The 23,883-nt window shown below is 34.1% G+C and overlaps 3 protein-coding genes and 1 long non-coding RNA gene across 5 annotated transcripts in view; 2 read left to right on the top strand and 2 right to left on the bottom strand.

The window, feature by feature from the left end:
- Positions 1-5,748, bottom strand: part of LOC111696551 (uncharacterized) — a 10,293-nt gene extending 4,545 nt beyond the window's left edge. The window contains exons 1-6 of the mRNA XM_023466179.1: positions 5,597-5,748; positions 5,174-5,245; positions 4,790-4,867; positions 1,930-2,141; positions 869-944; positions 74-186 (exon numbers count right to left, since the gene is read on the bottom strand). Coding sequence (XP_023321947.1) covers positions 74-186; positions 869-944; positions 1,930-2,141; positions 4,790-4,867; positions 5,174-5,245; positions 5,597-5,683 — 638 coding nt within the window. The 5' untranslated portion in view covers positions 5,684-5,748. The remainder of the gene's footprint in view (positions 1-73; positions 187-868; positions 945-1,929; positions 2,142-4,789; positions 4,868-5,173; positions 5,246-5,596) is intronic.
- Positions 5,749-6,127: 379 nt separating this feature from the next.
- Positions 6,128-10,070, top strand: LOC111696561 (uncharacterized). Its single transcript, XM_023466195.1, has 6 exons — positions 6,128-6,236; positions 6,589-6,681; positions 7,047-7,231; positions 7,653-7,971; positions 8,535-8,832; positions 10,011-10,070. The coding sequence occupies exons 1-6, from the start codon at positions 6,168-6,170 to the stop codon at positions 10,049-10,051; spliced, it is 1,005 nt and encodes a 334-aa protein (XP_023321963.1). The 5' UTR covers positions 6,128-6,167; the 3' UTR covers positions 10,052-10,070.
- A 441-nt stretch (positions 10,071-10,511) lies between these two features.
- Positions 10,512-20,150, top strand: LOC111696560 (uncharacterized). Its single transcript, XM_023466194.1, has 16 exons — positions 10,512-10,613; positions 10,974-11,471; positions 12,111-12,494; positions 12,646-12,735; positions 13,103-13,214; positions 13,936-14,048; positions 14,349-14,411; positions 14,730-14,852; positions 15,896-15,997; positions 16,173-16,945; positions 17,167-17,767; positions 18,135-18,426; positions 18,787-18,944; positions 19,337-19,395; positions 19,518-19,584; positions 20,010-20,150. Exons 1-16 carry the CDS (start codon positions 10,539-10,541, stop codon positions 20,088-20,090), a joined length of 3,591 nt encoding a protein of 1,196 aa, XP_023321962.1. The 5' UTR covers positions 10,512-10,538; the 3' UTR covers positions 20,091-20,150.
- Positions 20,151-21,658: 1,508 nt separating this feature from the next.
- Positions 21,659-23,711, bottom strand: LOC111696559 (uncharacterized). Of its 2 annotated transcripts, none has more exons than XR_002764115.1 (3): positions 23,547-23,711; positions 22,933-23,066; positions 21,659-22,694 (listed from the first exon to the last, which is right to left on the bottom strand). It is a non-coding gene; the product is annotated as an uncharacterized LOC111696559 (long non-coding RNA). The 2 variants fall into 2 exon arrangements; XR_002764114.1 differs by having other exon boundaries at positions 22,933-23,027; positions 23,547-23,710.
- Between the last annotated feature and the right edge of the window lie 172 nt (positions 23,712-23,883).

Here is a 23,883-nt window from a genome sequence, read left to right as displayed (position 1 = left end):
ATCAAGCTATCTGTGTTCAAGATCAAGCTATCTGTGTTCAAGATCAAGCTATCTGTGTTCATAATCAAGCTACCTGTGTTCAAGATTAAGCGGTGAGCTCCTCTGCTCATCTGTAGATGCCGGAGTACAAAGAATCTGCTGGGAATAGTTTTCATAATAACCACTGTAATACTCGAACTCTGTCTCCTGAAGAAGAATCAATCAATAAATCAATCAACATAAAAAATCAATCAATAAATCAATCAATAAATCAATCAACATACAAAATCAATCAATAATGCAAGACAAAAAATACCTTAACGAATATCAGTATTTGCCAAAATATCAACAATTCCATTATATGTTAATAACAAAAAAATAAGCTGATTTTTTAAAAATTTAATAAACTAACAACAAACATCACCAAACTGATCGTTGCATTTCAGTCTTTAAAATTCGTTTGTTATATATTCCAAACCAATGTTATGCACAGGTTGTTAATAGATAAGTTCTGGTTTAATCTGAAGAGAATGTGTGAATGATGTATCCTGATCTATTCTAACCTTAAGAGAATGCGTGAATGATGTATCCTGATCTATTCTAACCTGAATAGAATGTGTGAATGATGTATCCTGATCTATTTTAACCTGAATAGAATGTGTGAATGATGTATCCTGATCTATTCTAACCTGAAGAGAATGCGTGAATGATGTATCCTCTTCTATTCTAACCTGAAGAGAATGCGTGTATGATGTATCCTGATCTAATCTAACCTGAAGAGAATGTGTGAATGACGTATCCTGATCTATTCTAACCTGAAGAGAATGTGTGAATGATCTATTCTAACCTGAAGAGAATGTGTGAATGATGTATCCTGATCTATTCTAACCTGAAGAGAATGTGTGAATGATGTATCCTGATCTATTCCCAGCATCTCTGTATAGTCAAGAACAGTTTGCCCAGGCCTATCAAAACCAATTTTAATTTTTTATAGTTAGGCCAATAAGTTTTCATCCTGTTCAAGTAAGAATAAGACTGAAAAATATGATATTATTGCTTCCTACACACTTGATTTCTAGGGCTGGGCATTTTCCAACTTTTTCAAGCCGTTTCGTTAATGGCTAGTTCAACCGTTTTTAAACTAAAATCTTAGGTAGCTGTTAGTTCTAGAGGAAACATAAATTCGTTTCATTAAAGGTATTTTCCATGTTTTTAAGTCTTGATTTTATTAACGGCGTTAAGGGAAAAAATTTAACAACTGCTTTTTTTACAAGTTCAGTGCAATTCACCGTTTAAAAAAAATTCGATTTCAACCGTTTATTCTTTTCTTCAAAACAGCTTATCCCTTTCGTTAATGATTTAAAAGATAACGGTTGTTGCCGTTCGTTAATGGACTCTTCCGTTTATTTTCGAAACCCTTCGTTTCGTTAGCGAACCTTTGCCCAGCCCTTTTGATTACACTAAAAAAATCTCAACAAACCAAAATCTTAAGATAACAAGATTTAATTCTACTGAACACAGGATTTTTTATTACCTATAAAAGGGAAACAAGGCCTAAAATCTAATTCAGACTTAATCGAATTTTTTCTTTAGAAATGTCTGAAAATTCTAATTGTGCTGAAATTGTTGTGATTTTTTAAAATTTCTTAAAATTCTTAATTCTTAAAACAAACCATTCAGCAAAATAAAAGCTTTTTAAGAAATTCCTTTTCATAAAGTAATTTTTTTTAAATCATATTTTTGGGGATTCGTTGAATCAAAATTCACCAACCATCCTTAAAATCTATTTCTAAAATCCCTTCAACTTCAATTATTCACAAAAAAAAATAATTCAGAAAATGACTTCCCTAAACAAATTTATTCAGTGAAATGGAAAATTAAATATTAATTTTCCCATGAAATAGATTTTCTAACAAAACTTTAAAAAGAAGTAATTCTAAAATAGTTTTCCTGGTAAGGTTTAATCCAATCTGAGTACTAAGGTTCAAAACCATTTCAGCTTCATCTGAGCAGCTCCCTTCTAAACCCTGGGAGCAGCTGGACCCAGACCCAAGCAGCTGCTGAGAAAATGCAGCTCCTCCAGATTCCAGGAGCTGCTGAGCAGCTTGGGGATTGGCGGATTGAGAAGTGCTGGCCACGGATTCAAGATTGCGATTGGAAATCTTAAAAATATTCAGTTTAGATCAAAACAAATTAATTTATTTCATAACACAACTTGAAACTTTTTAATCAATTTTTTCAATTTTTAAAGATGTTGTTCATTAAAGAGTAATTGGAAATTTTTCATAATTTTTATTTATAAGATTAGAGTAAGTGCGTTGTTTGGTATTATATAAAAAATTTAGTTTTACCCAAATTGACAGAGAAATGATCCAATTAGACACGACTTCACAAGGGTCAATTTAACAAAGAAAACGACATTTTCTCACATCAGTTGGCATGTTTTCCAAGATTAAATAAAAAGTGTAAAAGCTAAAAATAAAGAACACAAAATTGCACTTAATTTACCGAAAAATAAGCACTTTATCTCAAAATTATTACTATTATTGATCATCTTTTTGGACACAAAAACTGAATGGACACTTGTGACGTCAGAATACAGCTGTGCTTAAAGTGTACAAATTCAATTCTACGTTGCCATCTATTGTACTAGAATCTATTTGGTTATTGTAATATTTAAAGGCGTGGTCCTTTGTTCTAATCTTCAACTCTTGCTATATACCTGAGGTAACCTACTAGAATCAGAGCAGAGTAATTAACCTGAACTGATTCATTAAGATTGGACAGTGCACCCCAGATCCTTGAGTAGAACAGACGTATGAGCCAAGCTCCGTTTGTTCAACCAAGGCTGGGGGACGGGCACTTCATGGACAGCTCTCAGAAGGCTTACAGCATGTGGACTTACATGATTATATCTTACATGATCATATCTTCAGGAATACAATAAACCATTGATGAGACAGATATCTCAGGTTACAACAGATCAGAGGAATAAACCATTGATGAGACAGGTATCCCAGGTTACAACAGATCAGAGGAATAATCCATTGATGAGATAGATATCTCAGGTTTACAGTAGAATCAGAGATATGTGGTTCCACCTCAACACAGCTAGTCCAACTACCCACACACTCTAATATTCCAGGTGTTTCTATGATTAGAAACACTGGAGACTCAGAAGATCACTAGAGCTACAGAACAGACAAGAGAATCAGAGAAATGTAGTCTCACCTATATACAGCTGGTTCAACTACCCACAGACTCCCATGTTCTAGGTGTTTCTATGGTTATAAACACTGGAGACTCCGAGAGGGCTTGAATTGCAGATATGGAGGATACTGCAGATATGTGGATACTGCAGATATGGAGGATACTACAGATACTGTGGAAGTTGCAGATACTGTGGAGACTAGAGATCAGGGGCAGATTTGTAGAGAGCTAGGATGGAGACTTGCTTAACCGCTGAGGGACTCTTCTTATATAAGAGCTAGTGGAGGCTTGCTTAACCGCTGAGGGACTCTTCATATATAAGAGTTAGTGGAGACTTACTTCACTGCTGAGGGACTCTTCCTCATATATGAGTTAGTGGAGGCTTGTTTTACCGCTGAGGGACTCCACAAATATATGGAATATGATTTAATATAAATAGATATTAACAGATATATTTGTACCAATAAAATGTGTAATGTTAAACCCACTTATTCAAGACATTGAGAGATAGATATTATACACAAGATGAGAGGTTTGGGTAAATTATGAACTGGTACTGGGAATGAAAGTGAAGTCTTGCATTAACCCTCAAAGATGGGGGGCAACGATTGATCTTGATTTCCCTAGGATTTATGTCTGGGATTGTAACAATATCAAGGGATTAAATGTTACATTATACATATCTTTCAAACCCGATATCATAGCAAGTAGCGATGTTAACCTAACCAAAATTACCTCTTAGTAATTTTATCATCAGGTTTGTACATCTTCAGTCGAAAAAATAAATATGCAAAATAATGCAATTCATGAGCTAAGCTTTGTAGGGTTTAATAAAAAATAAAATAAAACTATTTTCCATATAGATCTTTAATAGATTCTTAAGTGTCGTTAATGTAAGTATTGCAAATTAAAAGTTATGCATACTACAAAACTGTTAAAATATGAAACAGCACAAAATATTGATTAAAAGATAAAGTAATAAAATATTTCTGTTGAAATTTATGCCTCTGAACTGTTAAAACTGTGTTTTTTTACACTGTACATTTTCAGTACATTTACAATATGTCCAGTATAATCTTAAGCATTGATGATTCTTTTTTTTGTTCGGTTTCTTACTTAATATCTTCAAACTTTACAATGTATGTTTATTCAAACAATTTGTGTTTAAATAAAGTAAGTAATGTGTAATGTGTATTTTTCCTTGAAAATCTGAAAACTTTAATTAATTAAGTTTAATTATAACCAAGAAAATGAAGAATTATATTTAAGATTAAAAATCATGTAAAAGGTGCTAAACATGCACAATATTCAGGTTTAAAAGGAATCCATATTGGTTATTTTATATTTTGGGCAAATTTTTTAATTTAAGAAATTGTATTTCACTGCTCGTCGATTATATCAACACAATGAAGACGACTTTTTATTAATAATGCTTTTATCTCTGAGAGGCATTTTTCAAATTACAAGTTTACAAGTAAACAAAGAGACACAGTTAGTTCAAGTTTGAATGTTTAAGTGTTTCTGTTTGAAAGCTTGGTAGAAATCAAATTTGAGATAGAAAGTCGTCTTCACGTATTGATAAATACGACGACGACTTTACCTGAGCTGATTGTTGTTGCTGAGAATTGTTTTCATTTCTCGTAGATTGACCACCTCCATTACTGCTCAAGTTTAAGCCCTGAATAAAAAAGATAAAATTAAAAGTCTTCAATAAAATAAAATTATCAAAAATGGAAAATATTCATAAATCTAGATTCACCAAAGGTGATTTAGTTGAGCCCCCATCCCCTGGAATATCAAAATAGTTTTTCAACTAAAATTTGACATAAAGCCAATTCAATATCTAATTACTATGAACCTCTGCAGGGGGGTGGTTAGCTCATTTAAAAAAGTTATGAATCGATCATCCTTTTTACATCCCCCTGTCCCCTGGCTGTTATGAAACCATAATCTGTCAGATTATTATCAATACTAAGTTACTAACCTCATAATTAGAATTTGTCAAATCCAATCCGTTCACTATTGAGAGATCCAGACCCGTGTTAGAATTGAGAACCTAAAAATTATTTAATTTGTATTATTTCGGGGTTAGGTTAGGTCAGGACAAATTCTAGACCGAGCGCAGCGGAAATGACAGACCCAGGGGCCGAGCGCTCCGACCAGTACAGACCTTTAATTTCTATTGAATTAGTATATATTTAGGGTTAGGTAGTAATTAGGTTAGGTTAGGACACTTTCTTGGGCGAGCGCTTTATTAAAACTACTTAAAAATCGATAAAAAGTCATGTCAAAATTGATAGGAGGGGGGGGGGTCCGTAAAATTGGTCTCTAGGAAATTACCCATCATTTGTTTAGAATGATGATTAATAGGATTTGCCAATTATTCTTAAATAATAAATATTTAAACCTGAGATGAGAATTTGAGCTCTAAGCTTGAAAGAGGAAAGTCAAAATGTGAAAACCCTGGAAGCCGGTGGCACCCGTTGTGCGACATTTTAAACTTTTAAGAATATATTATTAATTATTTAAGTCTGCTGTCAGCTGTGTCAAAAACATAACAAGAACAACAGCGCATGCGTACAGTCATTGTTAATTTTTAACATTTTAATTTCTTCTTTAAAAAAATTTCAAATATTTATTATTCAAGACTTTGAAAACATTTTCCAAAAATATTTTGTTTTATTTTTGTAAAGAATATTTACTGATAAAGCGCAAATGCCCCGTACAGATTTAGAAACTAATTTCTTCTTCGTAAAAATTTAGACAAAACAAAAGTTAAGGAAAACAAAACAAAATAATTAATTGTTTCGTGTTTCACGTATATAACAGAAATTCTATTGTTAAGGCGCTTTCTGAGCCGAGGCCACATTATTTTAAAGTTTTATTTTTAAAATTACAATGCAGGGGGGGGGGAATTACTTATCTTAAGAGTTCTCCAATTATTCTGTTTTTTCTTCAGAAATATATCAATTTTTAATATGACGTCGGATAGCGACGGTACAAAGAAGAAAGCCGATAGAAGAGGAAAACCACGACGTAATGAGAAGGTATAACAGAATTTACTATTAAGGAATCCTAATAACATTGTAAAGCCCCCCCTTCCCCCCTCAGTTAATTGCTTCTCTGTACAGTTCGTTGCTCCAACCCTTATTCTATATTTGGTAGATATGTTGAAAGTGTGTATTCTATATTTAGGATGATATGTTGAAAATGTATATTCTGTATTTAGGTAGATATGTTGAAAATGTAAATTCTATATATAGGTAGATATGTTGAAAATGTATATTCAATATTTAGGTAGATATGTTGAAAATATATATTCTATATTAAGGGTGGTATGTTAAAAGTGTAAATTCTATATTTAGTGTGATATGTTGAAAATGTATTTTCTATATTCAGGGTGATATGTTGAAAATGTATGAAAAGAACAGAAGAGATAGATTTAATATAAAGATTGAACTGCTCGCATCCCTTCTACCTAATTACAACAAGGAACCTTGCATATTACATTTAATTATAACAGTACTTGTTTTCCAGAAGGAGGTCTATCTGNGCAGTGTTCACCCCTTGGCATAAAGTACCTCACTTCAGAGATTTGTTTTATTTAATGGGTCCTTTAAAAAGCGTATTTGAAACTTAATATTCTTTATTTTTTACTGTGTTTTCTCTTCACAAGTGATTTTAAAATTTTCAGAATCGATTATCTTCAATATTATGGATTATATTGTATTCAATATTATGGATCAGATAAAGATGTAGAAAGTTCTGTTGTGAACCGGACATGTCCCTCTTTAAATGGATGGTTACTACAGGCCCCCCCCCCATCCTATAAATATTATATTCCTGGTTGGGTGAAGGAGAACCCGTGGCCTAAACAGGAGATAATCTCGAATAGTATTGAGTTTATTTCCTCGAAGAAGGGAGAGAGCTTGAGAAGTCTGGAGCTGCTGAGGAGCATGAAGATCGAGATTGAGAAGTTGAAAGACGTTATCCTTGCATACACCGAGTTCAAATATCAGAAATATGATATTCATAAACTTAGGTCAGTAGTGTATACTTATTACTTAGGTTTGTAGCAGAGTATAAATTTTAAGAAATCACCCCCTTCCTACCCCACCCCTCTCGATTTTGTCCCAGTGGGGAAGGGGGGGGTACTCTAGGATTAAGGTAAAAGATATTTGAAGGTTAAGTTTTAACCCATTTTAATACTTAACATTTACTTAATCAATTTTCTCCCCTTTAAATCAGTTATCGCTCCCATTTCATCAATAACCCCCCCCCCAAAAAAAAAAAACATAAATACTATTAGAAAAAATACTTTTGAAAGATCAATTATCTTTTTGCAAAACATATACCCTTGGTTAGTATATTTAAGGTTAATGTTGTACATATTCATAATTCATACTGATGTCTAATACTGTGAATTTATTACTTTCCAGATTTTTATTGTTTTCTAATTTTAGTTCGGTTGAAATTAAATCCATTCTGAAACAACTCTCAGAAAATAACAACCGTATGTGTGACCAGCCTCCGATTCAAACTCTAGTTCAACCTCCCATTCAAACTCTAGTTCAACCTCAGATTCAAACTCTAGTTCAACCTCAGATTCAAACTTTAGTTCCGATTCAGTCTCAAATTCCAGTCTCAAGTCAGCCTATGAATAAGTCACGTTCGGAGGCATCTCAGTCCAATCGGGAGACTGATGTAAATTCAGAACAATTCGGAAGTCTAGGAGGCTCTGGAGGTCTTGGAGGCCCTGATTGTTCTTCAAAGATCCCTATGGTAAATATTATATTGTAAATTGTGTTCTTTTTTTTGCCGGGAATTAGTTTTATAAGAAAAAAGTCTTGAGAGGGGGGAGGTGGCACTTTCAGATTCTGTTAAAGATGTCATTGTCCAACTATGCTTCATAAATGCCAGAAAATATAATTAATGGTAGAATATTTAAAAAATAACCTGTTAAATGAATAAGAAGTATGTTTTTGTTTTAAAAGTTTTGGAAGTCAAGACTTAAGTTTTAAAGTTTGTAGAGATCTGATTTGATAATATCTTAAACTACGAATAGACGAGACGAAGGCTAATTGAACAGCTGATTTATTATTCCATGTGTTGAAAAAACATGGCGGATTGAAATATGAATTTTCTTCAAATTTGTTAATTTTATTGCTTGCTCGCAAATCTATAAGTCTGAAGTCATTGGTACTTTTCAAACCACAATATTTACTGTTTAACCCCAAAATACAAAAATACTTGTCTTTTAAACAGCAAAATAAATTAACATTAGAACTTATTTATTTTATTTTAAAATGAATAGAAATTTTATCGATTTATTAAATTTGATTTAGATTATCAACGCAACGCAATCTTCATTGCCTACTAGTCAACATTTTGGACAAAATCCTCCAATTCTACAAAATACTCTAATTGCTCCAAATCCGCCAACTGTGCAAAATTCCTCGACAGTACAACAGATTTTGGTTTACAGTCAACCCAGCCTTCAAACTTCACTTGTCAACCAATCAATAAATCAATCGTTGAAGCCAATTCTTCTCCAGGCAGTTAGTTCTGTTGGGATAAACAAGTCGATATTGCTTGAGAGAGGTCTGTCTCAGCCTAGACCTATTCAAATACAGCAAATTCAAGGAATTTTATCCGCTTAGCCCAGTATCCTTCACATAGTTTTTAGAAACCCTGAGTAATATATTCCAGTTAAAGAGACATTAGACGTAATTTAGAGTAACCCTTTATATTAGAAGTGGCATGTCATTGTCCAATTCCTAGCGAGACTTTTTAAACCTTGAATCTGTGCAACAATGAGGGAGCGATCATTCTTCTATTTAGAAAAGTTCTCACAATTTCCTTTAACTTTCATGCATCAAGCACAATGAAGTCAATAAATACATAAATCGCAATCCGGAATCGAACCCTAATTCCCCTATTAAAATCACTGGGATTGAAACTAATAAATTTTTCAGAGAGAAATAAAAAAATATTCTTTCATTCTTGATGAGATTAAGGTTTAAAGGGTTCTCTTGTCAATCTTGTTAATTATAATCAGGCGCGTAGTGGGGGGAGGGCCTGTACCCCCTTTGCCCCCCTAGAGCCAGAGGCAGGCTCTAATTCATTTAACAGTAAACTTACATATATATTTAGATTTTTTACTTTTCTTATCAATCGACAATGTCACAATTTGTCCATTTTATGATTATTTCTCAAACTCTTTCTTGTACCTTAATCTTATTTACAATATTTTTTTTCGGGGTTTCATTTAAAATGATTGGTAATTATGGTCAGATGACTAATAGTCAGCCTTCAGGTAGATTAATATAGATTTTAAACTTTATTTTTCCTTAATACTGGTTTTTTAGGAGGGGGGTGCACATCAACCGTTAGGGGGGTGCACAAAAAAAATTCACCCCCATATGCTAAACCTCCACTTCGCGCCTGATTATTATTTTTAAAATACAGGTTAAACATTAAACAATAATGACAAAACTGTGGAATAGGAAGAATACTGCTCAAGTGTTATTTCAAGAAGTCCAATGAACTTGAAAACACAGTGTACAGTGTACACAAATCTACATTAATTAATAAGTTGATATTTTAAGAAACTGATGAAACTATTTGCTCTGTGACAACATCCAATACACATAAGTTTCTTAAATGTCGTCTTCCTATTTCACAGCTCTATGGGTCCGCTGATCAACACTCTCCTCCCCTCTGTTTTCCCCCCCCCCCCTGCCCCCTGCTCCAATTGAATTACGAATTATAATAAAAAATTAGGACCCTTGACTTGAAGCTGATATTATATACTTATATAGGAACTAGTGTGATAGCACCTAAACTTATTCAACCTAGGTGAGTTGTTTGTTAGTTAATACGTTATTCATTTATTTAGTTAGTGAGTTAATACGTTATTGAGTTATTTAGATAGTTAGTTAATACGTTATTCATTTATTTAGTTAGTGAGTTAATACGTTATTGAGTTATTTAGATAGTGAGTCAATAAGTTATTGAGTTATTTAGATAGTGAGTCAATAAGTTTTTGAATTATTTAGTTAGTGAGTCAATAAGTTATTGAGTTATTTAGATAATGAGTCAATAAGTTATTGATTTATTTAGAAAGTGAGTCAATAAGTTATTGATTTATTTATTTAGTGAGTCAATAAGTTATTGATTTATTTAGTCAGTGAGTCAATAAGTTATTCAGATTCACACTGCCCCTCCCCGCTAGCGCCCTCCCCATTTACTTTTCTTGTTCCATTTAATAAAGGTAATTCCATTCTAATTCGGGCCTGTGTCTGGAGAGGGGGTATTTAATAAGGAAAAAATGTTATTGTTTAGGTCCAATGCAAGTAAGTAGTTCTACGTCTACTGTTACGTTGAATACTGGTTCAAAATCTTCAGTTATGTTTGTACACAAGGTAGGAACTAACCTCTTAATCTTCAATTTCGTTCAAGGAAAATATTATTTAAAACTAGCAATTATTTATCACTTATATTCCGCAAACCATATTGTTGACGTTTCCGTTCCTTTCTTTCAATGCCACTTCCGCAGAATTAATTTTAATGTAATTTAAGATTAGATTTCTTTTTTAACAAATGTCATGAAGAAAATGTTCATTCATGAAATAAATAGGATTATATATTTACTTAATTATTAATATTTTTCTTCTCATTGGGCTCCCATCCATGTTAAAATCTATTATCTAAATTAATCTAATAGATTTTTTTCCTTGTTTATTTATTGATCAATGAATTCTAATCATAATTTCTAATTTAAGAGACCATACACTTCTCGTAAACGGAAACTAAAGGAAGACTCGCCTGCCAGTGTTGTCAAGTGTCCCCGCAGTAATCCATCCTCCTCATCCAACCCTACCCAGGAAGCCATTGTACCATCTGTACAGGAGACAACTGTACAAGAAACTACTGTTCAGCCTGCACAAGAAATAAATGTACAAAGGACAGAAGTACATATTAATGATGTTGTACAGCCAACTGAACCTGGTTCTAATGTTCATGCATTAACCGATGTACAGAATTCAATTTTAAAGACTTCCTCCGCGGCAACCTGTACTTCCCAGCAAACCAATCCAGATGTACATGATTCAACTGAACAAGCTCCAATGCCTGACAGTGAACATAATCCTAGTGTAAGTGTACAGAACGGTGATGTACAGGCACTGTCTAGTGTACAGGAAAGCAGTGGAGGAGAATTATCCAACTGTACTGAAGTGCATGATTATATTCTTCCTGACGTACAACTACAGTTAGAACAGGTAACCGCTAGCCAGGGGACAAGACATCACTTGTGAACTAAAATGCTATTCATAAATATTTTGATTGATTTATCGATTTGTCTTTAATTATTTTTAGTGTCACTCATTATCATCAAATCATATTTTACTCAATTAAATTGTCCTTTTATTGACTCAAAAGTGAATGAATTTGCAGTTAGAACACACAATGATGATTAGAAAACTGGAGTGAGAATCAGAAAACAGTGGAAATCTATTCGTCGGTTTTCTTCTAATTACGAAATGTCGCTACGCTACGGAATACGGAGTTTGTAATTTGCTACTAAGCTGACAAGAATATTTAGAGATATATCTGTTGCAACAATGTTCATTGTTCAACTAAAAAATCCTTAGTGGAATTTCTGAGCTAAAAGAAAAAGCAAAGACGGCTTTACGATTTATTCCACAATTTTCAAGTTCGATCATTATCTTAAATAACATTTTTCAAGATGTGATTTCAAAAAAGTACAGTTCACCGGAAAATATACAGATTCTTTCTCATTCCTAGGGTATATAATATATACAGCTCCACGCAAATAAATATATATAATATTCTGAAATAAAAAATGAGATTTCAAGAAAATTTATACCCTTGCCTTAAACTAATTCTCTTTAATTCAGGTTGAAGAGGTTATTGAAGATCTCCCTGATCTCGCTCCTGTAGTGCAGGAGGAGGAGGATGAACGTCTTCCTCAAAAAGAAGAAGAGCCTGCTGATGATGAACAAAAGTCTGATTCAACTGGAGCTGAATCAAGGAGTGGTCATGCTGAGATCAAACAACAGTTTGAGCATGCGCAAGATTCAAATAATGGTGCAGAACTTACTCATGACTCAAGGCATGCTCCAGAACACAGAGGAGAAGATGCACAGCATGCTGAAGATGAAGGACATGGAACGCAGCATGTCAGGGAAAATAGGCATGACTCAGAGCATGCCGATGAGGTTAGGCATTCCCCGTCCATCGGGCAGCAGAGTTACACTCAAGATATTTTTGCCGACAGTCAAGTAAGCTTTTTATTTTTCGTAGAATTAATTTTAGAAATATTTTTTTATGTATTCTCTCATTAATTTATAGAAATCTAACTAACAAGACGAGGTTTTCTTGTAACCTTAGAAATTGGTTTATTTCAGTTGATAGATAGATACCATTTTTCAGGTGATTGATGACGGTAGAAAACTGTTGGAGAATAATGATGAACTTAATATGATCAACGAGACTATTAATGAGGATAACTGTGTTGTAGAGGTATCATGATCATTACTTTTGCATTAGTCTGTATTCCCCCGCCGGACCCTAAAGTATTTACTCGCTTATTTATGCAGAAGTTAGTTTGGAAAAAAACAGATTTAAATAATTATTCACTTTCCTTGCATGGTTTATACTCTCGAAATGATTTTTATGTTTTACCTTTAATATTTAGAAAATAGAATGGTGTTAAACCTGTCAAATGGGTAAAACAAGGGGGCCCACCCGCTATTGTTCCCCAGACCTCCCTGTATTTGCCCCTTTTAATAATATATATATTGTATATTGTATATTGTATATTGTATATTGTATATTGTATATTGTATATTGTATATTGTATATTGTATATTGTATATTGTATATTGAGGTGAGAAGAGGAAAGTGTGTTAAAGATGAGCAGAGGATATTAAGAAGAGGAGAAAAGAAGAATAAGAATAGTTACAGTATTCCAGCACTTTGTCAGATCTCAGTTAACATTGGTAAACACAATATTTATTTCAAGGACTGTCAACCGCACCCTTTATATCTTTATCTAATAAAATTGATTTCTCCAAGTTTTCAAAGTTTAAAGCATTGATTTTTAATTTTGTTCACACACAGCTTTTAACAGTACTTCTGTGGATATGCATTAAGCAACTCTATAAATATAGGGTCACTTCAAGGTATGTATGCCGTCCCTTTTTATTCGAGATTTTTGAAATTCTAGGAGCGTAGATAGAGGGGGGGGGGGGGTATTAAAAAATAGGTTCTACGACTTCAGGGGGCTTTAATAATATTTCAGGTTTACGCCCTGATACTAGAACTCTGTTTAGGTTCACGTCCTGATATCTCCAGTAGTCCTGGTGTCCTAAACTAGAACTCTGTTTAGGTTCACGTCCTGATATCTCCAGTAGTCCTGGTGTCCTAAACTAGAACTATGTTTAGGTTCACGTCTTGATATCTCCAGTAGTCCTGGTGTCCTAAACTAGAACTCTGTTTAGGTTCACGTCCTTATATCTCCAGTAGTCCTGGTGTCCTAAACTAGAACTCTGTTTAGGTTCACGTCCTGATATCTCCAGTAGTCCTGGTGTCCTAAACTAGAACTCTGTTTAGGTTCACGTCCTGATATCTCCAGTAGTCCTGGTGTCCTAAACTAGAACTATGTTTAGGTTCACGTCCATCTCCAGTAGTCCCGGAGTCCTAAACTAGAACTATGTTTAGGTTCACGTCCTGATATCTCCAGTAGTCCCGGGGTCCTGAGCTTGAACTCGGTTGGAACCCTCTCTCCAAGTTCTACTCCTACCCCGGATAAAACCTGCCAAGAGATGAGCAAGGAACAATTCTATAATTTATTTAATACCAGATTGCAAGATTTTTATTTTTAATGTTTTTATTACTCTTCAGAGGTCGAAAATTTTGTGTGGAGTATCATTAACCTTGAACGCTTAATCTCGATTTGAGGATAAATGTTTGATCGCTCAGTTAATGTGATAGTTATGGGGTCTTGAAGGGGAATTAAATTAATCCGTAGGTCTGCCTAAGATAGCGATCAATGTTTGATCTCAAGATTTACAAAAGTTTTGACTTTATCAGTTCAATCAATTTTGTCGAATTATTTAATTGTTCCTGATTAGAACCCGGAAGATCATGTGATCGAAGAACTGAAAACAATTAGACCGGAAGAACTCTTACAACAGGTTATAATTAGACCAGAAGAACTCTTACAACAGGTAATAATTAGACCAGAAGAACTCTTACAACAGGTTATAATTAGACCAGAAGAACTCTTACAACAGGTTATAATTAGACCAGAAGAACTCTTACAACAGGTTATAATTAGACCAGAAGAACTCTTACAACAGGTTATAATTAGATCAGAATAACTCTAAAAATGATTTGAATTAGACCGAACTATTACAACAGATGTCCCGGAGAACTCGCGTATAATAATGCAGCCAACGAATTTCCAACCCCTGATTTGGCAAACACCTGACACTGAGTGTTTATATCTCTAGGTTGAGATTGTAACAGGTCAGGATGATAAATCCAACTCCAACCTCTCTCTCTCCTCGTCAAATATCTCCCCGTCACAGACCTACCTCACCAGCTTCCCTCTACTCTCCAAGCACTGTGAGCAGGTTAGGAAACTAGGAAAGCTCAGATCAGATTTAACTGGACCTATCTGATAAGATTGGCGTAGAAAATAAATTTGCTTTCTTGTCACAAAAGAAATGAAGAGAAAAAAAATCTAAATAAAACGAAATGTAATGTAAAGAAATTAAAGATAATTAAATAGATAGAAATGAACAAAAATTAACAGAAATGAACAGAAATGGATAGAAATGAACAGAACTGAACAGAAATGGATAAAAATGAACAGAAAGGAACAGAAATGGATAGAAATGAACAGAAATGAACAGAAATGAACAAAAATGAACAGATATGAACAGGAATTAATAGAAATGAACAGGAATGAATAGAAATGAACAGAAAGGAACAGAAATGAACAGAAAGGAACAGAAATGAACAGAAATGAACAGAAATGAACAGAAATGAACAGAGATGAACAGAGATGAACAGAGATGAACAGAGATGAACAGAGATGAACAGAGATGAACAGAGATGAGCAGAGATGAACAGAGATGATCAGAGATGAACAGAGATGAACAGAAATGAACAGAGATTCTCACAGAGATGAACAGAGATGAACAGAGATGAACAGAGATGAACAGAGATGAACAGAGATGAACAGAAATGAACAGAAATGAACAGAAATGAACAGAAATGAACAGAGATGAACAGAGATGAACAGAACTGAACAGAACTGAACAGAACTGAACAGAACTGAACAGAACTGAACAGAACTGAACAGAACTGANAACAGAAATGAACAGAAATGAACAGAAATGAACAGAAATGAACAGAAATGAACAGAAATGAACAGAAATGAACAGAAATGAACAGAAATGAACAGAAATGAACAGAAATGAACAGAAATGAACAGAAATGAACAGAAATGAACAGAGATGAACAGGAATGAACAGGAATGAACAGGAATGAACAGAAATTAACAGATAATAACAGAGATGAACGAGAAAAAAAAAGTTTAAACGAAATAAAATGAAATAAAATAAAAAGCAAAGATTAAAGAAAAAAAGAATGCTGGAAAGTCTGTATTTAGGATGATGGAATCCAACAGGAGATTTCTCAGGCCCTAAGAGACTTAGATAGAGAACTCAAACTCCAGGAATTAAACACAGCTACAGATATTAAGGATCTAAAGGTATGCAGCATTTCTTTCTGCTGCCATTATTACATATGGTCAAACAAACTTTCAGTTGTTTTAGATTTTAAAGTACTGTAGCCTGAAGACAGTCTAATTTTCTACTTTGAATAGTACCCTTTTGGGTTTACGTTGATATGTTTTCAAAGCTTTTCCTTGATTTTGTTTGATTTAGGATGATTCTGGTTTAGAGAATGGAGGAGATCTTGATCGTAAATCTGGTTGGGCTGAAAGTATGGATAGAAAGGTTGGATGGGTGGACAGTTTAGAGAAGATGGATAAGATGTCTCCTTCTTGTTCTGGATCAGGTCAACAGAGTGTTTATGACTTCTCATGCAAACCCAGCAGTCCTGTTGTTCCGTTAAATAAATCTAGGAAGGATTTACGCTCCCCCCGCCAACCAAAAGAGGAGAAATCCACCAAACTGGAAGAAATCATTAATCTCAAACCAGAACCAAAACCCAAACCTGGAGAAAAGAAGTCTAGTCCCAGTACTCAGCCTATAACACACAGTGGGTACACAAACCAACATTTAGGTCAAAACTATGATAAACGACTCCTTCAGGAAGGAGGTAGGGGTTCTCAAAATTCAACAAGTGGAACCCAAGATGCCAGCAGATTGATCCAAGATACCAGGGGCAATCAAAGTCGACAATACTCCCACCCTACAACTACCTATCACCCTGGCACCCAACACTCCATACCCCGCCACACTTATATGACTCCACACTACCAATACCATCAGGTGGGAGTCCCCGGGGCACCTGGAGTACCTAACCAGCAAACTAACTCCTATCCACATCACTCTAATTCCTATTCCCATGTTCCTGTAACCGAAATGAAGAATGTTTCGTCCTTCCACCAGGATCCTAAATACTCCTGCTCAACCCACTCCTCTTCATCCTCCTCCTCCTACCCTCCCTCCAACCTGCAGGACTTCAATTCAAGGTTAATTCTAATGTTCTACCCAGGACAAATATTTAAAGAAGAAAGAACAAAGAAAGTTCTAGAAAGTTTCTCAAAAATTAATTCATGCTTCCCCATAATAGTTAATTCCACTAACTATTAAATGTTCTTTTTCTTTTCAATATTATTTAACTTCCAATATTACAATTTGTGCATTCTAATGGAAATCAAGCTCAATCCATATTATATCTATATTTCTTTAGGAATTATTACAAGGACTATGCTGCTCCCAACCAGAACTATAGATACCAAACTGACCAACAGCAGTATATTGACAGAAAACAGCGTCAACCGCAGCAGCAGCAACAGCAGCAGCTTATGGACCCAGTAATGGAGAAGGTGGAGGCAGATACCTCTGCTGCCTTCTCCGTTACACAGCTTGTCAATACTACCCAAAGAAAGAATGCTAAGAAACCTAGTTCTGCCACAAAGTCTCGGGGAAAGGCGGAGGAGAAGAAAGAGAAGGAGGATAAGAAGGGAGGTAAAGGTGGAAGCAGAAGAAGCCGAAGTGGAAACAGAAGCAATTACTCAACAGAGTCTTTGTTGACAGCACAGGTGCAGATCCCACCAGAGAACAAAGATGACAAGTATAGAAACTCTCCGGTGAAGAACTCGAGCCCAAAGGTCAGCAACTACCTGGAGAAGATGTCCACGAGTAGTGTAAGCTCAAGTCGAAGTAATACAACCTGGAGTAATGAAATGAACCAGCATTTTGGGTCTCTTCCATTCTCCTCCCTCAGTCCTTCTCCTGGCCTCTTCTCCACTGATATTTCATCCTTTGAACTTGGAATATTTAATCCACAGGCAGGCGGACTAAAGTACATAAATATAAAAAAAATATTGATTGAAAAATGCCCTTATTTCCTAGTTATTTTAACTAATGTTGCTGTTATTGGCACATATTTTCTCTACCTACTTTATAAACATACATAATTTCCCATATTTTAAAATAAATTCTTTTATTAGGGGTCAATATTTTGGACTGGCCATGACCAACCTTATACAACCCCAAAGGATCAGATTACGGTTTACAAAAATACCCCATTGGTTTATTCGTTTATTGGAGTGAAAAATATAACCCAATTGTGAACTAATGGATTGTTTAATGTTTATACTCAATTCAGTTTTAAAAGAAAAGAATTAAATATCATTTTATCCACCCTGTGAACAGGAAGGATTGGCTGGTGGGCGTGAATATTTCTCTGCGCCGGCACAGAGTAAAAGCTCTAAACAACTGGCCTGTCAGCTGACCAACCAGCGGTCAGATTGGGGACTAAACTCAGGGAATATTCTAGACACTAGTTTCCTGCCTCCTCTACCCACCCTAACCCCGCCCACTGACGAGTCTATGGCCTATTCTTTCATGACGCACTCCCACTCCGGGTTCTATCCATGTTCCTCAGGGCCTATGCACAGACCTCAGAACGTGTACACTTCTCATACCGGGCATATACCAACATCAGGTGGGGAGTGATTGATTGATTGATAGATCATGACTTAGAGTTAGAATGATTGATTGATTTAACCAAAACAAATAGGCTGCATTGAATGATAAAACAGTATTTAGTTTGTACGTACATGCTAAATATAAATAGTTTTTGATCACATAAAACACTATGTAGTTTGCACCAAATAGTATATATTTTGTGGGCGGGGGGGATTGAAGGAGGTACCGATATTAAAGAAGAAATAAATTTAGCATCTAAAAAATTTCTAAGATACCCAATTAGAAATAAATTTTTAAAAAGGAATAAATTATTATTTGTTAATTATATAAATTTTTAAAATAAAATTTTATGATTAATTGATTGAACTTCATGAAGGTTGCACTGCCCCCGCCTCTATGATGAGTAAAGGTGTCCAACAACCGTTTCACCAGATGCCTGGGCTCAAGAACTCTGCCACTGGGTCCCTTGTAAACTTCAACCTTAGCACCATCTTCCCGGAGATCAATATATCGGCCCCGGGGGCTAATTGCCAGGGAATACAAAATACTAGGCTTTCAGAGCGACCTGCATTTTAAATATTGCTTTTTAGTCGCCATTTTTTCTTTGTACTTTGTAAAATTCAAATCTCCCCGATTTTCCTGTTTTTCATTGACGGTTTTACAACATTTTTTGTGTGCCAAATTTTTTACTATTTTTAAGAAGGAGAGGGAGGGTGGTCCATCATATTTTCTTGAAGAATATCTTAAAATTTGTTTATGGATTCAATTCGTTGTAAGTATCTCTGCCTTTGTGATTTTGAAATAATTCCATAGTTTTATCATATTAAAAAACAATTAACGATTAATCGGTTTTCTCTTAACTTGAAAATCGGGCTGAATATGAATCAGAACACCCCTTTACCGAGAATATTGTATTCTCTGATCAGAGTAAACCTTTAGTGGGACTTCCATCTTTACCAGCTCCGGAATTCCTCCATGGATCCAGGTACTGAAAATGAATTGTGATCTCTTTTGTTAATGGAGGGTCCATTATTCTTAAAATTATTCTTAAAATAAAAAATTTCAATAGATTGAAGAAACAGTTGTTTAATCTACATCAATGTTTAGATCAACACATCCTGGAGTTGGATCTCTTCCTCATTCAATCTCATTAATAGGACAAACTTCTCATCAGGTTTTTCTATTAATCTTTTTCCTCCTGTTCTCCATTGTTTCTCTATTATTTTAATTTTGTTGTCCTGACTCCGCAGGCAGTTTTTTATGACGTGAGTAAGTATCGTTATTCTTTAAATTAACCTCTGGTGGAAATGAATTAATGATCAATAGTTATTCAAAAATTTTGTTAGCACCTTTATTTTAAACTTTTTAACGGAGTGAATATTTTGAATTTCTTAAAAAATCCTGAACCAGCTTATGCGTAATATTACAAATGTTTTAATCTCGTAATTTTAATTTTTTTGAAAAACAAAAAATTTGCGGGGCGGAATTTTAAGTTTTATTTTGCATTTTGTTGAAAACTAAACAATTATCTTTTTGTCATCCAAAAATATTGCTCCACAAAAATTACAATTCATATTTGTTAACAAATCTTTGATGCAGGCGAATAGTTTTTCCGTGGGCCCTGGAATAGGAGGAAATATGGTACCTGGACTACCCTTTCCAAATCTACAAGACCAATAGTTAAAATTTAATTTGTATTATACTTTATTGATACTTAAATATAAATATGTAAAAAAATGATTTAAGGGCTCTGCAATATTATTCTAAATATAATTAAAATTAAATACGAGTTTGGCTTAATACTATTTCTTCTTCTTCTTCTTAACAACTTTATTCAAAACCAAAATAAATCAACAATAGTTTATCTTTTTTGCAAAAAAAATTCTCTCATTATATCTTCGTATCTATTGCTGTATACGAATACTTTTTGTTGACTGAGCCTGGAGATAACAGGTGCTTATTTTCAATTAAAACATTGAAACGTAAAATGCCAGAATGACTGACAAGACTCGTTATTGTCTAAATTGAAGTCACCCAGCCACTAACCGTCAATAAAGAAACTAAGGCATGACTTAGTTTACTAAGCCTGTAGACAAGACGAATAATTCAACTTGATGTATGGAGTCGAACTTGCCTCTGTCTCATATCGGGTATTAAAACCTCTTAAATCATTTTATTTCAAAATACGGTACAAAAACAATCAAGCTATTATATTTTAGGTAAAATTTTTGATTATAAGTATAATGAATCACCATTAAACTTTAAAGAATTGAGAAACACTTTATATGGAATTTGAATAATTGGGAAGAATAATAGAGTACTTTTAAAAAAGACTGTAATCGTGACAATAAGCAACCCTCCATTCAAAGATGACATGCCCGATTTACGCATTCCTGCTACAAGAAAAAAACGACAATAAGGGGCGAATTCGACCCTAAAGTTTTAACCATTTTATCATAATGTTTCATAGGCAATGTTTAAACATTAAAATTTATCAGTTGACATGCATAAAATACGTATTTAGTTATTGTATTTTAAAGGGGTTAAAGGCAAAAAGCTTATTTCCTCGTGAATGTCGTCTTCCTTTTTAATCATTTAACAATTGATAATTACTCGAGACGGATCATTTATTATGTGTTTTTAAAATCAAAATACATCAATAAATATCGGAATATGGCAAAACATTGCTTTTTATGTCTAAGATTGTGTTGAAATGGTTAAAATTGCTGGGAGAGTCCGCCCCATGCAAGAGTACGCTCCTTGCTTGAAACCGGCTCTTTAACTTCAATCAAAGGTTGGAATTAATAAAGGAGGAACTTAAGTTAGGCCAGGAACAAATAATCGAACAAATTCGCTAATGTAGATTGTGGCCCCCGGCTGAGAGAAAAATTAGGAAAAAACGTATTCAACTTCTTTTTCATTAAATCCAACCTCCCGTCAAATAAGTTGGATATATTTATAGATATTTAATCGTTAATTAATGCTGTGGTTATTTACGATGGAATTTTTTACAAATATCGTCCCTTAGTATAGTTTAGGGAACTTTTTTTAAAAAAAAACATTCAAATTCCAAATTCTCAAAACGTCCCTGTGAAATGACAAATTCATATTTGCAATTTTAAGGAAGTATAAAAGTTGTAGTATTAAACAAATCATGTACAACAAATAGGCAACCAATCTGAAAACGCCGATACCCCACTGGAGCCTGAGAATCTCAGGTTTGCTCCTATTATAAATTTTTTTGTTGCATTTTTCATGTATATAATACAGAATTATTTAAAGAAAAAAACATGTTTACAATTTATAACAATTAAAATTTTTACCTATAGGTTGGGGAGACACTGGTCAACTGATAAGATTTGAAAACATTGTAAATCGATATGAGATGGGGTGGAGGGGGGGGGGGGTGTTTTAATTGAGTCGGAAGGATATAAAATTAAAAGGGGGGGGGAGAAAGGTACTTCTTTATCTTGAGCTAGGATTTAATATTAGTTTAAACTAGAAATTCACTACACAAGATTTAGGACAAAAAAATTTTTATAAAAAAAAATTAATTGCAGTGTAAAAATATATATAAATCTATGGAACTGAGTGAACTATCACAAAGTTAAAGTATCTGCAGCAGTCCGTTGTTTGTAAGCTGCCAACAGTATTCCAAATACAAGTCTTCTAAACAAGGCAGGGTTCCCAGTTTTATCTGTTTCTAATATGCTGAAGTATCTGCGACAATCTATTATTTGTATGCTCACTACAGTTATCCATGTACACTTGCTCTGAACAAGACAGTTTTACTTCATATTCTCTTCAGTTTCTTCTGTACCTGATATATTTAAGTATCTAAGTGTACTCCCACAGAGCTGAAGTATCAGTAATAATCCGTTGTCTGTGAGTTGTTTACAACAATTCATGTTTAGATCCTCTAAATAGCGCTGGGTTCCCTGGTATTTAATCAATATTTCACTAGTAACAATCCAATTGTTTAAGGTCAGAGTTTAAGGGTACTTCCACACTGTTCCAATATTTGTAGAAACCAGTCATTATCTAGAGTTCCTTTATATGACAGTTCAGCAGTAGAGTTTGGAGTTGTTTTGAGGCAATGTTGACATTTATTCCAGAAATAAATTTAATGCTTCTTCCCACAGTCAAGGAAGACACAATATCCTTTTCAATCCAATTGTTGTCAATTTACATGTTTTTCAGGTAAATTCTTTTTCAACCATAAGTATTTCAGGATGTTTCCTCACAAGATACTGAACCCCATCATCTGTAGAACTTCAACAAAACCTGGAAAATGTAAAATGCTAAGTAATAAAAGAGATATTTATTTAATAACATCCAATTATAGAGGCTGTGGAAAATTCGCATATTTTTACGTTTTAAATCAATTGTTGGCTGATTTTTCGCATCTTTAAACAGTGAACTCACAGCTACATAAGAATCATAGATTTTTACTAATAAATACAAAAAAGTAAATCAATGAGAAATCTACAATGTATTTCATTTCTAAAAATGTATTTATTACCTAAAACTGTTACAACTTCAAAAGCAAGTTTGATGAGATAAACAGTTGTAAACTCGGTAGAAAACCTCCAATAATGAAGCAGTTTATCCCCACATCTAGATTTCGGATGATCATCAGTTTGAAAGGAAGGAACACTAGGGAAATATGTTTGCCAGAAAAAAAATATCTCTGACATTGATGATCAGACAGATGATTAAAGGGCACCATTGCTTTTCAGACATACTACTTTATCTATATATATATATATACATATAAACTTTGCTAGTCTCTTTTGTTAATGGAGGGTCCATTATTCTTAAAATTATTCTTAAAATAAAAAATTTCAATAGATTGCAGTTGTTTAATCTACATCAATGTTTAGATNTAGAATGGATGATAAAACCGGTATTAGCTAGGATGACTAAAGAACTCTTCAGCTGTTCTATGCTAGATAATCCTACCCCGAATTAGGCAGCATTAGCGTCTAAAGAATCCGAATTTCCTAAACACTGGTATTAGCGTTAAGAGTGGTATAAGAGTGGTATTAGCTAATACCGCTCTTATACCACTCTTAAGAGTCATCTTTCTAGAACCGGCCAATAGTCCAGAGTGCGGGAACCCTCTAGTGTTAGTACCTCATCAGAGGGAGTCAGAAGTCATCATATTTCAATAATCTCTGCTTCCTTCAGGTTACATTCATTATGCCGACGTGGGAACCCTGGGCGACTTAATAAAAAATCTACACTTTTAAAATATTTCAAAATAGAAATCAACCTGTTGCTTATTGAATGCCGCGTAGATTTTCTGGATCAGGAGTTTTAAGTGCCGAGGTTGCGTGATAAATAGTTTAAAAGTTTGTATTAACAAACTTTTTCACAAATTCTTGTCCTTCTTAAATCAGAGCCATTCACAACTGTTCAGTTGAGTATTTGGTCTGTTAGGAGAAAAAGAAGTTAGATTTTAGAACTTAAA

The sequence above is a fragment of the Eurytemora carolleeae genome, unplaced genomic scaffold (genome assembly GCF_000591075.1).
Source record: "Eurytemora carolleeae unplaced genomic scaffold, Eaff_2.0 scaffold159, whole genome shotgun sequence".
Classification (NCBI taxonomy): Eukaryota; Metazoa; Arthropoda; class Copepoda; order Calanoida; family Temoridae; genus Eurytemora; species Eurytemora carolleeae.
Note: the sequence above shows the minus strand (reverse complement) of the source record. Positions and strands in the feature narration are given on the sequence as shown.

Bases quoted from the DNA above. Each gene is read 5' to 3' on its own strand.
- LOC111696561 (XM_023466195.1), top strand. From the start codon at position 6,168: ATGACGTCGGATAGCGACGGTACAAAGAAGAAAGCCGATAGAAGAGGA. The intron at 7,232-7,652 runs GTCAGTAGTGTA...TTCTAATTTTAG, and splicing joins TATGATATTCATAAACTTAG to TTCGGTTGAAATTAAATCCA. The intron at 8,833-10,010 runs GAATTTTATCCG...ATACTTATATAG, and splicing joins TCAAATACAGCAAATTCAAG to GAACTAGTGTGATAGCACCT.
- LOC111696560 (XM_023466194.1), top strand. From the start codon at position 10,539: ATGCAAGTAAGTAGTTCTACGTCTACTGTTACGTTGAATACTGGTTCA. The intron at 12,495-12,645 runs GTAAGCTTTTTA...ACCATTTTTCAG, and splicing joins ATATTTTTGCCGACAGTCAA to GTGATTGATGACGGTAGAAA. The intron at 15,998-16,172 runs GTATGCAGCATT...TGTTTGATTTAG, and splicing joins CAGATATTAAGGATCTAAAG to GATGATTCTGGTTTAGAGAA.